Genomic DNA, 16420 nt, shown 5'->3' on the forward strand with positions numbered 1-16420 from the left:
TCATCCATTCTGCAACACACCAACAGCCTGCTGATCTATGATGGTGAACTTTAAGGGTTTGGCTCAAAGGCAAGTAAGACTGTGTGCCACCTTGTTTAACAAAACGCCACCGACCTTATTACTGTGTTGGAGGTAGTGATACGCCTCCGAGCCGTCTGAAGCGACAGTTGAAAAAGTAGCTAGCTACAGACGCTACATATGTTTTACGTCATCTCTGGCCACTTCTTCATGTCATCCGCCCACCCCGCAGTGGGCTGTCCTCGCACTTTTGCTCCCCTGAAGCAGCCTGCTCAGATGAGAGGCGAAACTTTCATTGATCACTGCTATTCTCACCAACACACTTGTTACTCTTAGCCAGATACTTATGAGAGAACCTCTTTCAACAAACTGAACCGGAAAAAGACTTCTTGAGTGTGTTGTCAAAAATCCTTTTCGAGAGAATCTTTGCCCACAAATTGCGCAAGAAAAAAGTTTATCGCCAGTGTGGGTTCTCGTGTGTTTTCTTAAGTTTCCCTGATGAGAGAATCTTTGACCGCAAACTGAGCAGCCAAAAGGTTTCTCACCTGTGTGGGTTCTAATGTATCTTTTTAAGCTTTGCTTTTCAGGGAATCTTTGACCACAAACTGAGCAGGCAAAAGGTTTCTCGCCTGTGTGGGTTCTTTTATGTCTTAAGCTTCCATTTACGGCAAATCTTTGGGCACAAACTGAGCAGGAAAAAGCGTTTTCTCCAGTGTGTGTTCTTGAGTGTGTTGTCAAATATCCCTTTCGATTGAATCTTTGACCACAAATTGAACAGGCAAAAGGTTTCTCACCGGTGTGGCTTCTTGTATGTCTTATTAAGTTTCCATTTACGCTGAATCTTTGGCCACAAACAGAGCAGGAGAAAGGTTTGGTCTCCATAACCTTCTGCTGTCATGTGTTGACTTGAGCTGCTGCCTGGAGGCTCCGCCCCTCGTCTCCCCTCACTTTGACCTTCATCTTCACTCTTCAAAGGGACACCAGTTGATAGAAACTTGATGATTTCCTCCTGCTCTTCCTCTTTAATGTGTGGGAATTCTTCCTCCTCATCTTTGATGTGTTGAACCTCTTCATCCTCGTCTTCCTCTTTGATGAGAGGGGACACTGACTGCTGCTGCTCCGGGTGAGGATTTTCACTGATGTCTGCATGACAAAAGAAGACAAACACAGATGGGTCAAATCTCATTTGTTTACAACCTCCTCGATCCTGTTTACACGTTAGCGATCCCATCGAGGAGACGACTAGAACAACAGAGAACTGCTTAACTTGCTGGCTCGTTACCTCGTGGGCTAGAGAATGTAATAAACAGTTAATTTTCCCTGAAGTGTCGCCGTTGTCTGAGCCCACGCATGTTCCATGTGGTCTTGGTAAATTGGACGGCTCCGACACTGGTGTCTCCCTCCGTGTGCACGTCGCCGGTGTGGAGCGTGGCCGTCCAGTTCGCCACTGCCTCGCTCCATGCACCACGCGTGGGTGCACACGGCAGACACAAGGTAGCCCAAATAACATTAAACTTCAGGGAAGATGTATTTGGGGGATTTTAGGCTAGTTAACTGCACATTGTAGTAGTATAAATGGGCTGTTATTATTACCAAGTAACTCACAATCATGGCGGATAGGCACTGATAGAATGACAGCGCCTGGTGCTTACAAAGTGAGGGAGGACCAACTTATAGTTTGCAAGAAAGTCTAAGAGGGCTTGGTTTTAGCCACAGGGGGAAAAAAAAAAACAGAACTGAAATGGGGAATGAGTTTAAAGGACCTGCCTAAAGGACCTAAAGGGTTTAGAGTGTCCATAATTCGCTCACAAGTTTTCTTTTTGTATTTTTTGCTTTAGAAAATGAAAACTATCAGTCATTTTCAATAACAATCAGTCTGAAATGCTCCACACTTGCGGCATTTCATCTTTTCCCCCTCGCATTTATCTTCTCTGGCACACCTTTGCCGTGTTTAACGCGGTTTGCAAACTATATTAGTTCATTTTCGCCATATTCCTGAACTATGTTTGCTTCACTTTCACCCCCTTTTCCCCACATTGATGACCTAAGCGCGTTTTCGTCGTGCGTTCGCGTTGTTCAGCTTCACAAATAACACTTTCTTGCCATTAACAGGCAACTACTGAATATACCAATAGGGTCAAACTGGGAGGGCTGGCAGTGAACGAGTTAAATAAACGGATCCCCCAGGCAGAAAAAAATCCTCGAGCATTTGTTGTCCTTCAAGTCCTCAAAAAATTCGACTACTCATTGCAGCCTTATATGGGATGACATAAAATCAATTGGGAATGGTATAATATCCATAGGAATGGGTGCAGTCATATGTGGTTCAGTTATTGGCTATTAGAAATGGTTCTAATGGAATATTAGCATTTGAATCCTGTGCAACGATTTATTCTTCTCGGGTCGTAGCGGACCCTTTTCTCCTAATGTGGTTTGAAGAAAGAAACGCCAATGTCAATGTCTAGTTTAATATCAAATCAAAACAGGCAGAAGATTAGAACATAACAGAGAAAAGTGAGAGACTTTATCGCTTGTAACAGCATGTGGTTGTTTCTAAGTAAAGGCCAGAAAGGCTGTCTACGGATACAGTGCCATGAAAAAGTCATGGTACCTATCACAAATTCTTAGATTTTTGCATAGTTTCCCCACTTTAATGTTTAAGATCATCACGCAAATGTAAATATCAGACAAATATAAACCATGTGAACTTAAAATGCTGTTTTCATTTATTAAGAAAAAAAAATAAATTCAAAGTCAACTGGCCCCCTTATTAAATTGTGAAATAATTGCGGCTCATCATAATTTTTGGTTAATTTTCACTGATCACACCCAAGCATGGTTACCTCCAGACCTGGTCAATCAAGAAATGACAAACAGAATCTGTCCTGACAAAATCAAGTCGGACAAAAGATCTTTTAAAAAAGCTGCAACAAAATGACACGATCCAAAGAAATTCTAGCACAGTCGATAAATCAAGTCATTGACATCTATCAGTCTGGAAAGGGTTAACAAAAGCTATTTCTAAAGCTTTAGGATTCCAGCGAACCATGGGGAGAGCCATTTAACCTCAAATGGAGAAAACATGGAACAGTGGTGAACCTACCCAGAAGTGGCCAGCCTCCAAAGATTACCCCAAGAGAACTTCAGCAAAGCAATTTTCAGTATAATTTGATTGACAGGTGAAGGTCTCACATTACAGGCCAGCAGGTCGAGGGCAGGCCTTATTTTATCAGATCAAAGGCATGAAAAAGGTGGCAAAAAAACATTGTCGGAGGTCTGGGGAGCTGATAAATAAGCAATCATTGCTAAATAAAAGTTGCGAGCAACATTTAGATCATTGTAACGGAGTAAAAGTACCTTTACTTCTTAACAGCAGAAGCGCCGGAAGTGTTTTTTTCTGGTCTCGTCAACTCCTGTGACTTATCCAAAGCAGGTCCCGGGCGCACACGTGGAACCTCTGGCCGAGCCGCTCACATATTAGTCCGCCGCGGAGTAATATTCAGAAATTTCACGTGTGTGGATGGTAGATGTGTGGAATGGATCTAGCTACCGGCGTTCCAAGGAGTAAGAAACAGCCTATGACGACAGGCCCCCCGCCCCCCAAACGACAAATTTTGCCAAAAGGATTTGCATGTTAAATATTAGCTAAAAAAACAAGTATACACAAAATGCAGTTTTAAAATGTTTTTTTATTAAGGGAGAAAAAAAGACAAACCTTTCTGCATTTCAGAAAAAGGACCTCATACATAAAGGAAAACAAGGTGGTGGTAGTGTGATGGTCTGGGGCTGTTTTGCTCCTTCAGGATCTGAAAGACTTGCTGTGATAAATGGAACCAATAATTCTGTTGTCTACCAAAAAAATCCTGAATGAAAATGTTTGTTGAGCTCAAGCTGAAACAACCTCGGGTTCTGGAGCAGGACAACGACCCAAAACACACCAGCAAGTCCACCTTTGAATGGCACAACACACACCAGCAAATAGCATTTTGAAAGCACGTCTGCGCAGCTGCTAACGAGCCGCTAGCAGTTGTCACAGACACGCTCCGACCTCCTGATTGGCTCAAACATGGAGGGTTTGACGACATGTCTAATCCTGTGTATATAAATCCTCATCCCGCTGGTATTCCAAATTGTAGCTTCACGTTCAGAGTAAGTCCTCGATAAAACCATTTTTTGGACAAGTTAGAGTTTACACCTTGTTGTAAATGGCATGTATTACAAAACATTAACAATCAAAAGATGAATTTTAAACGACAGTCATAAAATCCTTGCACTCTGACCTTAAAAAAAATTGTGGCTAAATAAAAGTTTTTTAAAAAGGCAATTCGTAAAGATTAAACGCAGATGCATTGTACCCAAAAAAGGTAACTAAAACTTTACTTAAGCAGTGATTGTTTCGCCTACCACGAGCGGAGCCCACGTACCACACTTTGAGAATCATTGCCATGAACCAGTTATTCGGTTTAGGGGGCAATCACTTTTTCCATGGAGGGCCATGTAGGTTTGGATTTTTTTGTGAATGTGAGAAAACGAATGGGTGTTTGTCGATATGTGCCCTGCGATTGGCTGGCGACCAGTCCAGGGTGTACCCCGCCTCTTGCCACAAGTCACCTGGGTTAGGCTCCAGCACACCCGCGACCCTAAAAGGATAATTGCTGTAGAAAATGAATGAATGGTTTGTAAGCTCGTGAAACCTCAACAAATTTGATGGAAATCGTCGAGGCTTCATTTGGCCGTCACTATGACATATAGATATGAAAATTCCATTCAAATATGAGCGCAGGAATATTTTTTAACACAAGAAGGTATTTGGTAACGAAACAAGTGAGAGTAAAAAGAGTCCAAACCTGCTCTGTGTAACACAACACGAGGCTGCATGCGAACAGCGTCCACAAGTTGACGTTGTGGCTCGTCCTCCTCTTTCGTTCCAGAAAGTTCGTTCTCGCACACATTTTTCATACGATAATCACAGGCGATCTCTCATTTGCGATGTGTTGCTGACAAACGCGTCTCTTTGTTAGCGGCTAGAGAGCTAAGCTAAGCTAACTAGCACGAGAAGCTTCAACGGCCGTTCAAACCTCTATTAGTGACTGGTTCTATTCTTCTGGTCGAGGTGATTATTCAATGATTAGGCCGAAAGAACAGTTGAATAATGTATTCGAAACTACAGAGTCAAACAATATGGTTGGTGAAGGTTCAGGGTTTGGCTTTTCCCGGACGTACCGTCCGGACGAAAAAAAGCGCGGAAGCTTTTTTCAACTTGTTTTGTGGCCAACCCTGCTTCCTGTCATGACGTAATGTAGTCTCGGACCAATCCGATCTCGCCTCGGTGTCTGGGTGCGTTCGAACACTCGGTCCGAGGATTGCGGTACTCACAGAGACAGAGCGTGCTTCATTTTTGATAACTTTACTCATGAACGTGTTGGCTATTGGCAGGGATACGTCAGTACATCCGCCATATTGAATGTGTCCGTTCTGCTCGTATCGAACGGCACCCTCCAACAAGAGCTGTGAGTTCCCGAAGTTTCCGGGGTGCAGAGAGTGAATTTCCAAGCGCACCCTGTGTTGATATGTTGCGTGTTTGTTGTGTCGGTGCGACTGAGTGGAATGCAGCTATATGTTTATAAGGAAATCTGGGTGTGTATGTGTAATGGGATGTATCAAACATAACTCCATGCCGTGATGTCAGCGTGCAGCCAATCGGTCGCAGGCGAGGATTGATTGCGTTTGCATGACGACACTCACAGATATCTATGATAGGTAGATGCGACACGCCCATTTTGAGTTCTGTACAGACAGTGACGCTAAACTCGGGAGGTCAAAGTCGTCAGCGCATTCCACGTGTGTGGACGGCAAGAAAACCAAAAGACCAAAGATGCCGGTACACTGTCCCATTGTGCTGCACACGGTTACGTAAAACGAAAACGCTGCTCAATTATTGCACGTGACTGGGAGTCCCTGTCACGTGTAAAATGTGATATATTGATGGCTTACGATTTGGCGTTGACAAAAAAAAGTCACCCTCGTGAATATCGGTTAAGAAATTAGCAAGTTACGACTTAATTTTAATGTCATTCATTGTATTCCATGGGAACAACGACCTTTCCAACATGGCCGCCATTGGGCACGTTGATGAGCCAGACTTCTACAGTGCTATTGCTTATCTAAGCTTCATATCTATGGCCAACACTCGTCTCAACCGTAACCACACGCGCTTACACGTGCTGCACTTAAAAAAAAGTCCTGAACTTGTACCAAACGTGCGGAATCCTCGTCACAGTAAGTCAATCTCTTCTTTACTGGACTAAGACATCATTCGTTCGGTCTACGTGTCCGGTTGAAGTCGTCTGGTTGCACGTTGAAGCCTCTTGGCCTACTTTAGCTTAGCATGCTAACAAAGAAACGCGTTTTTTTTTTTGTGATCAACACTTCGCCACGTAGAGCTCAAGTGTGAGCGAGACGTGTTCTTTTCCCGTCACCTACTAGTAAAGCGTGTGGACCAGAATATAGAATATCATATTAACACCATACGTTTGATGAGTCTCCAAAAGTACCGAAGTCACTGCAACTGCTTATTGAATGAAAATCATTTTATTTAATCTCCTTAATTTGAACATTGAAATCTCAGTCCTGTTAAAAATGTAGTTAGCAATGTGATCCAAGTACCATTATATTAATGTAACTTCTTTTCCTTTCGGCTTGTACCTTTAGGGGTCGCCACAGCGCGTCATCCTTTTCCATGTAAGCCTATCTCCTGCATCCTCCTCTCGTACACCAACTGCCCTCATGTCTTCCCTCACGACATCCATCAACCTTCTCTTTGGTCTTCCTCTAGCTCTCTTGCCTGGCAGCTCCATCCTCATCATCCTTCTACCAATATACTCACTCTCTCTCCTCTGGACATGACCAAACCATCGAAGTCTGCTCTCTCTAACTTTGTCTCCGAAACATCGAACCTCGGCTGTCCCTCTGATGAGCTCATTTCTAATTTTATCCAACCTAGTCACTCCGAGAGCGAACCTCAACATCTTCATTTCCGCCACCTCCAGCACTGCTTCCTGTTGTCTCTTCAGTGCCACTGTCTCTAATCCATACATCATGGCTGGCCTCACCACTGTTTTATAAACTTTGCCCTTCATCCTAACAGAGACTCTTCTGTCACATAACACACCGGACACCTTCCTCCACCCGTTCCAACCTGCTTGGACCCGTTTCTTCACTTCCTGACCACACTCACCATTGCTCTGGACGGTTGACCCCAAGTATTTAAAGTCCTCCACCCTGGCTATCTCTTCTCCCTGTAGCCTCACTCTTCCCCCACCACCCCTCTCATTCATGCACATATATTCTGACTTACTTCATCTAATCTTCATTCCTCTGCTTTCCAGTGCATGCCCCCATGTTTCTAACTGTTCCTCCACCTGCTCCCTGCTTTCACTGCAGATCACAATGTCATCTGCAAACATCATGGTCCACGGGGTTTCCAGTCTAACCTCATCTGTCAGCCTATCCATCACCACTGCAAACATGCAGGGGCTCAGGGCTGATCCCTGATGCAGTCCCACCTCCACCTTAAATTCGTCTGTCACAACTACAGCACACCTCACTGCTGTTCTGCTGCCCTCGTACATGTCCTGTATTATTCTAACATACTTCTCTGCCACTCCAGACTTCCACATGGAATACCACAGTTCCTCTCTGGGTACTCTGTCATAGGCTTTCTCTAGATCTACAAAGACACAATGTAGCTTTCTGACCTTCTCTGTACTTTTCCATCAACATCCTCAAGGCAAATAATGCATCTGTGGTGCTCTTTCTAGGCATGAAACCATACTGTTGCTGGCAAATACTCACTTCTGTCCTGAGTCTAGCCTCCACTACTGTTTCCCACAACTTCATTGTGTGGCTCATCAACTTTATTCCTCTATAGTTCCAACAGCTCTGCACATCACCCTTGTTCTTAAAAATGGGCACCAGCACACTTTTCCTCCATTCCTCAGGCATCTTCTCACACGCTAGAATTCTATTGAACAAGCTGGTCAAAAACTCCACAGCCACCTCTCCCAGATCTTCCATACCTCCACAGGAATGTCATCAGGACCAACTGCCTTTCCATTTTTCATCCTCTTTAATGCCTTTCCAACTTCCCCTTTACCAATCATTGCCACTTCCTGGTCCACCACACTTGCCTCTTCTACTCTCCCTTCTCTCTCATTTTCCTCATTCATCAACCCCTTGAAGTATTCTTTCCATCTATCTAGCACACTACTGGCACCAGTCAACACATTTCCATCTCTATCCACACCCTAACCTGCTGCACATCCTTCCCATCTCTATCCCTCTGTCAGGCCAAACTGTATAGATCCTTTCAGAATCATCTTTATTTGCAAAGTATGTCCAAAAAACACACAAGGAATTTGTCTCCGGTAATTGGAGCCGCTCTAGTAAGACAGTAGACAGACAATTGACAGAGAACACTTTTGAGACATAAAGACATTGAGAAAAACAGTCACTGAGCAATAAAGGGTTGCTAGTTATCTGGTAATGCCGGTAATTTTTTTATTATTTTTTTGACAATTGTGCAAAAAGATGCAGAGTCCTCGAGGACTTAGAGCAGTTCGAATGACTAATATGGCAATAGTCCGGTGGAATGACCATTGTGCAAAGGGCGCCGAGACTTCAAGCGATTAGTACGATAGTCTGGGACAATGTTGATTGTGCAAATGTTGCAGATACTCCTCAGTCAGTGTGCAAATGGAGCACATGCTACTCTGGCGTGAGTGGCCAGTATTGGTCAACAACAGATATGCAAATAGTGCAGCGTGGTGAGACTACTACAGTGAGTGCACGAGTAATATATAATTGGCCCGACAGAAATGTGACAACAAACTCAAGACAAAAAGAAAAACAATTGCCAGCGTGTTGCAATGGAATTGTAGATTAGGTGTTTAAGAAGTTGATTGCAAGAAGGGAAGAAGCTGTTGGAATGTCTGCTCTCATTTTCCACATTCATCAACTCCTCGAAGTATTCTTTCCATCTAGCTAGCACACTGCTGGCACCAGTCAACATATTTCCATCTCTATCCTTAATCACCCTAACCTGCTGCACATCCTTCCAATCTCTCCATGTCAACCAACTCCTGAGATTTTTCTGTCATAGTCCCAACATTCAAAGTCCCCACATTCAGTTCTAGGCTCTGTGCTTTCCTCTTCTCTTTCTGCCGAAGAACCCGCTTTCCACCTCTTCGACTTCGACCCACAGTAGCTGAATTTCCAACGGCGCCCTGCAGGTTGACGCCGCCGGTGGCGGACGTTGTTAACCCGGGCCACGTAATCCTGTGAAATAATCCACATTTTTAATATATGTAGCTGTCATCTGGTTACATGTCGTTTTTCAGTAAAGACTGGATTACAGTTTATTTTGTTATAAATCCTGAATACATAGCGGCGGTACATGTATTCCGTGACACCTGTCCAAGCCTGTTTCCACGTAACCCGGGTAATGTGCTCGTGTACCCCTGGTTGGGAAACACTGGTTTAACCCACATTGTCCAAATCTTCATCTTGATATAATTGTTTGACATGTCCGATTCACACTTGCTTTTCTCATCCCTCTAACTTGGAGCGTAAAGTGCTGCTATCGTCGTGTGAAAATGTGTGCAAGAAGGACAGCAGAGTACGCGGAGGAACTTGGTGGACCAAAAGAAAAAAAGGAGCCACAATGTCAACTAGTGGACGCTGTTTTCAAGCTGCAGCCTCAAACTGTGCAACGCAGAGCAGGTCGGTTCACTTCTCTCTCACTTGTTTAGGAAATGCATTCTAATGTGAATAATATTCCTGTGTGTATTTAAGGGCACTGTGTGACATTACATATAATTAGGGCTGCATTGATGAATCAGTAAAATCAATTAAAAAAAATGATAATTATCCATCCATCCATTTTCCATACCGCTTATCATCACATGCTGGAGCCTATCACAGCTCACTCTGGGCGAGAGGCGGGAGTCGATAATTAAGATTTGGCACCAAATTTCGTTATCGATTCGTTATGTCCCGTGATTATTACTTTAGCAACCCGTGACGTCATGCGATGAATGCTGCTGTAACAACACAGAAAGGGGGAGGGGGAGACACAGAAGACAAGGTGTGCCGTCCAGTTGTCTCGAGCGGATTCAAATATGGATGAGCCAAGGCAAGGCAAATTTATTTATATAGTGGATGTAATACACAAGGTAACTCAAGGTGATAGGTCTAGAACAGGTGTGTCAAACACATTTTTGTCGCGGGCCACATTGTAGTCACGGTTTCCCTCAGAGGGCCGTTGACTGTGAAACCATATAAATGTTTAGTCTCCTCATTATTACATACACACAACAAATTGATGGATACTTAGTTTTGAAATCAAAAGTCAATGATAATAGTTTGTTCAACTATTGTTCAAGTTACCATAAACAGAAAATGCTTGCAATGTCTCAAAGCTATTTATTTTATGAGAATTTGCGCAATAATCATGCAAGTTGACACAGATGATTTGCTTTCGCGGGTCACATGAAATGACTTGGCGGGCCAGATTTGGCCCCCGGGTCTTGAGTTTGACACCAGCGGTCTGGAAGGTTCATCATGTCTTCTTCTTTTGAAGGGTTTTTGTATTTCTTTTTTTCAGTCTTTTTTTTTGGTTAACATACATGCAAATCAGTCACCATTCGGCGAAATTCGCCGTTTTGAACTCAAAATAGGCCATTTCCGTGAATCGTATCCGGGATCTTGTTCTTTCGGTCACGTCCCACAGCTCGTGACCATAGGTGAGGGTAGGAACGTAGATCGACCGGTAAATTGAGAGCTTCGCCTTTCGGCTTAGCTCCTTCTTCACCACAACGGATCGATACAAAGTCCGCATCACTACAGACGCTGCACCGATCCGCCTGTCGATCTCCCGTTTCATTCTTCCCTCACTCGTGAACAAGACCCCAAGATACTTGAACTCCTCCACTTGGGGCAGGATCTCATCCTCGGCCGACCTGGAAAGGGCACGCCACCCTTTTCCGACTGAGGACCATGGTCTCAAATTTGGAGGTGCTGATTCTCATCCCAGCCGCTTCACACTCGGCTGCGAACTGCTCCAGTGAGAGTTGGATGTTACGGCTTGATGAAGCCAACAGAACCACATCATCTGCAAAAAGCAGAGATGCAGTACTGAGACCGCCAAACCGGAAACACCCTCTACGCCTCGGCTGCACCTAGAAATTCTATCCATTAAAGTTATGAACAGAATCGGTGACGAAGGGCAGCCTTGGCGGAGTCCAACCCTCACCGGAAACGAGTCCGACTTACTGCCGGATATGCGGACCAAACTCTGACTCCGGTCGTAGAGGGACCAAACAGCCCGTATCAGGGGGTTCGGTACCCCATACTCCCGAAGCACCCCCCACAGGACCCCCCGAGGGAAACGGTCGAACGCCTTCTCCAAGTCCACACAACACATGTAGACTGGTTGGGCGAACTCCCATGCACCCTCGAGGACCCTGCCAAGAGTGTAGAGCTGGTCCACTGTTCCACGGCCAGGACGAAAACCACACTGCTCCTCCTGAATCTGAGAATCCACCACCCCAGTCTGCCAATCCAGAGACACTGTCCCCGATGTCCACGCGATGTTGCAGAGGCGTGTTAACCAGGACAGCCCTACAACATCCAGAGCCTTGAGGAACTCCGGGCGAATCTCATCCACCCCCGGGGCCCTGCCACCGAGGAGCTTTTTAACCACCTCGGTGACCTCAACCCCAGAGATAGGAGAGCCCGCCTAAGAGAACCCAGACACTGCTCCCTCATGGGAAGGCGTGTCGGTGGAATTGAGGAGGTCTTCGAAGTATTCTCCCCACCGGCTCACAATGTCCCGAGTCGAGGTCAGCAGCGCCCCATCCCCACTATACACAGTGTTGATGGTGCACTGCTTCCCCCTCCTGAGACGCCGGATGGTGGACCAGAATTTCCTCGAAGCCGTCCGGAAGTCTTTCTCCATGGCCTCACCGAACTCCTCCCATGCCCGAGTTTTTGCTTCAGCGACCACCAAAGCTGCATTCAGCTTGGCCAGCCGGTACCCATCAGCTGCCTCAGGAGTCCCACAGGCCAAAAAGGCCTGATAGGACTCCTTCTTCAGCTTGACGGCATCCCTCACTGTTGGCGTCCACCAACGGGTTCGGGGATTGCCGCTATGACAGGCACCAACCACCTTACGGCCACAGCTCCGGTCGGCCGCCTCAGCAATGGAGCCGCGGAACATGGTCCACTCGGACTCTATGTCCCCCGCCTCCCCCGGAACATGAGCGTTCCCAGCACAATTTGGTATATATACTTTTTTTGTTTTGTTTGTTTTTTAAACAACTCTATTTGCTGTCGAGGCTACTGCAGCAACCCACTCCAAGCAAAATTATCCACTACATTATTGTATGTGAGAATAGCAATTATAGTCCCAAGACATGGTATTGAATAAATTAAACATCCAAACTGAAATAAAAAGTTACAAATCACAATTATGTCATTTGAAATTATTCAAAGAGGGGCTGATTGAAAGCAAAATAAAAGCAAATACAAACAAACCAAACTGTACAATGTGATATATACATATTTACAAAATAATGACATTCCGTAATAGCACATGTTGAATAAAGGGTTCATAACGAGCTAAAAACCGGTGCAGCAATCATGTACAATATCCCTCCAAAACCTGTTAAACGGCGATGTTGGGATGAATGCGGTGAGGCTTTGTAAAATTATTTTTAACTGCATATTATGGTATTCACTTGACTGCTGCTGAAATTATTTTTACAAGAGGTCGTTGTTACATAAAAAAGCCTATACAGAAAAATTAGCAAATGCCAATCCGGGGGGTAGGCAGGGGTCCCACGATATTACCTTTTTTGATACTTTCTTCACTTTATTATTTTACACTTTTTCACATTTTATTGTTGTTGACCCGCCCAGTTTTATTCTTTCCAACATATCAAACTCATCTGGCTTATACATCAACCTGAAATTAAAAATCTAAACCATAATACACATTTAAGTCACAACATGAGGAAAGACTTACCAAACCATGCATGTTTGTCAAACCATGCATGTTTGTCTTCTTGTGTCTTGCAGACATCACTGAAGATCTTCTTACTGAGCGGCAGGAGCCAGAGCCCCCTCACATTAAAGAGGAAGTGGAGGACGAAGAGGTCCACCACATCAAAGAGGAAGAGGAGCCCATTTCAATTGAAAAAGAGGAGGAAGAAACACGCCCCCACATCAAACGGGAAGAGGAGGCGGAGGATATCACCAAGTTTCCATCGACTGGTGCCTCTCTGAAGAGTGAAGATGAAGGTCAAAGTGAGGAGAGCAGAGGGGCTGAGCCTCCAAGCAGCAGCTCAAGTCAACACATGACAACAGAAGGTGATGGAGACCACTGTGGAGGATCACAAGCAGACGGACTCTTAGCTCCACTATCAGATAGTGACGACATGACGTCGCACTCTACACACACTGATGATGATGACGATAAACAGTCTGAAGTTAATGTGACATTTCAGACCGACAACAAACGATGGAAATGTTCTCAGTGTGGGAAAACATTTGCTAATAAGTGTAGTTTGAAACAACACATGAGAACGCACACTGGTGAGAAACTTTTTTCCTGCTCAGTTTGTGGTCAAAGATTCTCTAGGAAGGGAAGCTTAAAAATACACACAAGATTGCACACAGGTGAGAAACCTTTTTCCTGCTTAGATTGTGGTGAAAGATTCTATAAGAAGGAACACTTAAAAAGACACACACGAACCCATACTGGTGAGAAACCTTTTTCCTGCTCAGTTTGTGGTCAAGGTTTCTCTGAGAAGGGAAGCTTAAAAATACACACAAGAAAACACAGCACTGAGAAACCTTTTGCCTGCTTAGTTTGTGGCCAACGATTTACTCAGAAGGGAAACTTAAAAATACATACAAGAACCCACACTGGTGAGAAACCTTTTGCCTGCTCAGTTTGTGGTCAAAGATTCACTCAGAAGGGATATTTAAAAATACACACAAGAACCCACACTGGTGAGAAACCTTTTTCCTGCTCAGTTTGTGGTCAGAGATTCTCTGTGAAGGGAAACTTAAAAAATCACACAAGCACGCACACTAGAGAGAAACCTTTTTCCTGCTCGGTTTGTAGTCAAAGATTCTCTGCGAAGGGAACGTTAAAAATACACACAAGAATGCACACTGGTGAGAAACCTTTTTCCTGCTCAATTTGTGGCCAAAGATTCTCTTATAAGTATCAGGTTAAGACACACAAGTGTGCTGGTGAGAATAGCAGTGATCAAGATGCTTTTAATGAAAATGTAAATGTTTAATCTAAAAAGTAACTACTATGCTACTGACTTACAAACAGCTATTATTGCGGGCAAATGGAGAGAATTAGCAGTAGTGCCAAAATACTGTAAAGGGACTAGTTAAAGGTGAGAGAATGGGCACTTATTCCATCGTGCTGGACTCAAAAATGTCTACTGAAAAAAGTCCTCCAAAATACAGTCCGTAGTCATTTTAGAATCATTTACTGATGAAATATTTGATTTTCAACCAGATTTTTGCCCGCCCACATTTGGGACTTGTCAGTCTGTCACAGCTTGATACATAACAAGCAGGAGCCGATTGCATTTCCTCATTGAACTTCTGTGTTTTCCAGAGTGTAGTTTTTGCCCATATTCAAAGTCTGGATGAATTTTTTGGACATTACATTATTATTAACGCAACTCCAAATACTGAGTGCAAAGTGGCTAATGTGCGAATAAATGTGACTTTTTTTTTTTTTTTTTTTTTGCATCAGTAACTTGAAAGTTATGACTAAAGAAAAAAAAAAAGAAGCTTATTAAAGAAGCATAATTTCATATAAAAGGACCAGGACAGGACAATAATGACCTGTATAGTTAAAGATTTACAGTATGTAGTCTTGTTTTGTGTGTGCACGTCTACATCTAGAAAGGTTGTTTATCGAGTTCTTTAATCTAGCTTTAATCATATTAAACCTATTTATCCAACACAAAATTGGGTCTAGTTAAAATGCTGAGTAGCTAGTAACTCTGGGCAGCCACTAGCCACAGTGGCTGGTGAGCAAAAAGTTCATGTCAAGCCCTGGACCTGATGAATGGGAATATTTACATTGGCATGATGTTTGATCTTGAAACTAATGACTAATTAGTGGCCCAGGGTGCAGAAGAAGGAGGGCGTGCGGAGGCCGAGGCTGCGACCCACCGGAGGGGCGTCACCCGATCCGGAAGCGACCAATCAAGACCATAACAAGCTCTTATTCATGCCACCTTTGCTCAACCTTTGTGGAACATCTCATTGTTTTACAAAGGATGAATTCAACTCCACCGTGCAACTCGTTTTCTGGAGATGTATTTGCGCTTGTATTTATCTCATTCAGGTTGTCGCCGACGGTGAGAATCACTTCAAAGGCAAAACTTACAATGTTGTGGAAATTCTGTCCCCCAGTAGTCTTTATTAAATGTGAAGTTTGCATTATATATCCGATGGCGTACATTATAGGCTAAAAAAATTAATGTGATGTCGGACCTATATTATCAGCTATTAACCTTCGGGGTTTCCATTATGTTAGACACTGTCATGGTAAGACCTGACCGCGTTGTGTGAGTTAGCGTTTAAGGTGAACGTGTCAAATACAGCATTCTGAATTGGGTTTAAAACCGCATGACTTGCAAAACTTTGCACGAGCTAGCCAGGAGTTGAACCGAGAAGCTTCTGATCTGTAGTCAGACCCGTTATCCATTGCTCCACAAAGGTATTGGGCCCTCTGTAACCCCCTGTGGAGTATTTTCACTGTTCCACAAGCAAACTTCAGCAGCACTAAAGAAAGTCACTGCAGGGTCGCATTCCTGTCGTGACCCGGATTTGAACCAGGGTTGCTGCGGCCACAACACAGAGTATTAACCACTATGCAATCACAGGTTGGGTTGGTGGAACCTGGTGCGAAAGTTGTCTGTCTAAAGATGCTCCTGTTCCATTTAAATTTGCTCCCAGAAAATTTATTTCACTCCCAAATCATTCTCTGCTGCCTTAACACTAATTTCAGTCCTTTCTGTTTTACTGTGATTTCCACACCATTTATGACGTACGCCATAAAGAGAAAAACATTTTCTGTTGACATGGCAATATTATCACTTTGCTTTGCATTTTGGAGCCTCTTCACTGCGTCGGCATCACTGATTTTATTGACCACTTTAACCGGACTGATTTTGTCTTTCTTACTTTGCATCCACACCCAAGTGTCACCCTGTGTTGTCCTCCACAATGACAGCATTTCTCCTCCACCTTTTGGGCAACTCTATCTCCCTTGACGCACTTCCCGCAATGTGTCCATATCGCA

General features: G+C 44.1%; 1 protein-coding gene across 2 annotated transcripts; it reads left to right on the forward strand.

Annotated features, from left to right (window-relative positions):
- Positions 1-5843: 5843 nt before the first annotated feature.
- On the forward strand, positions 5844-16198 carry LOC133472564 (zinc finger protein OZF-like). Of its 2 annotated transcripts, none has more exons than XM_061763586.1 (3): positions 5844-6297; positions 9641-9798; positions 13156-16198. In XM_061763586.1, the coding sequence occupies exons 2-3, from the start codon at positions 9672-9674 to the stop codon at positions 14385-14387; spliced, it is 1359 nt and encodes a 452-aa protein (XP_061619570.1). In that variant the 5' UTR covers positions 5844-6297; positions 9641-9671; the 3' UTR covers positions 14388-16198. The 2 variants fall into 2 exon arrangements, with proteins under 2 accessions (XP_061619570.1, XP_061619568.1); XM_061763584.1 differs by having other exon boundaries at positions 9644-9798.
- The last annotated feature ends 222 nt before the right edge of the window (positions 16199-16420 follow it).

This window comes from Phyllopteryx taeniolatus, chromosome 23 (genome assembly GCF_024500385.1).
Source record: "Phyllopteryx taeniolatus isolate TA_2022b chromosome 23, UOR_Ptae_1.2, whole genome shotgun sequence".
In the NCBI taxonomy this organism is placed as follows: Eukaryota; Metazoa; Chordata; class Actinopteri; order Syngnathiformes; family Syngnathidae; genus Phyllopteryx; species Phyllopteryx taeniolatus.

Coding starts and splice junctions, on each gene's coding strand:
- LOC133472564 (XM_061763586.1), top strand. CDS start 9,672: ATGTGTGCAAGAAGGACAGCAGAGTACGCGGAGGAACTTGGTGGACCA. Junction 9,799..13,155: donor AACTGTGCAACGCAGAGCAG/GTCGGTTCACTT, acceptor TGTGTCTTGCAG/ACATCACTGAAGATCTTCTT.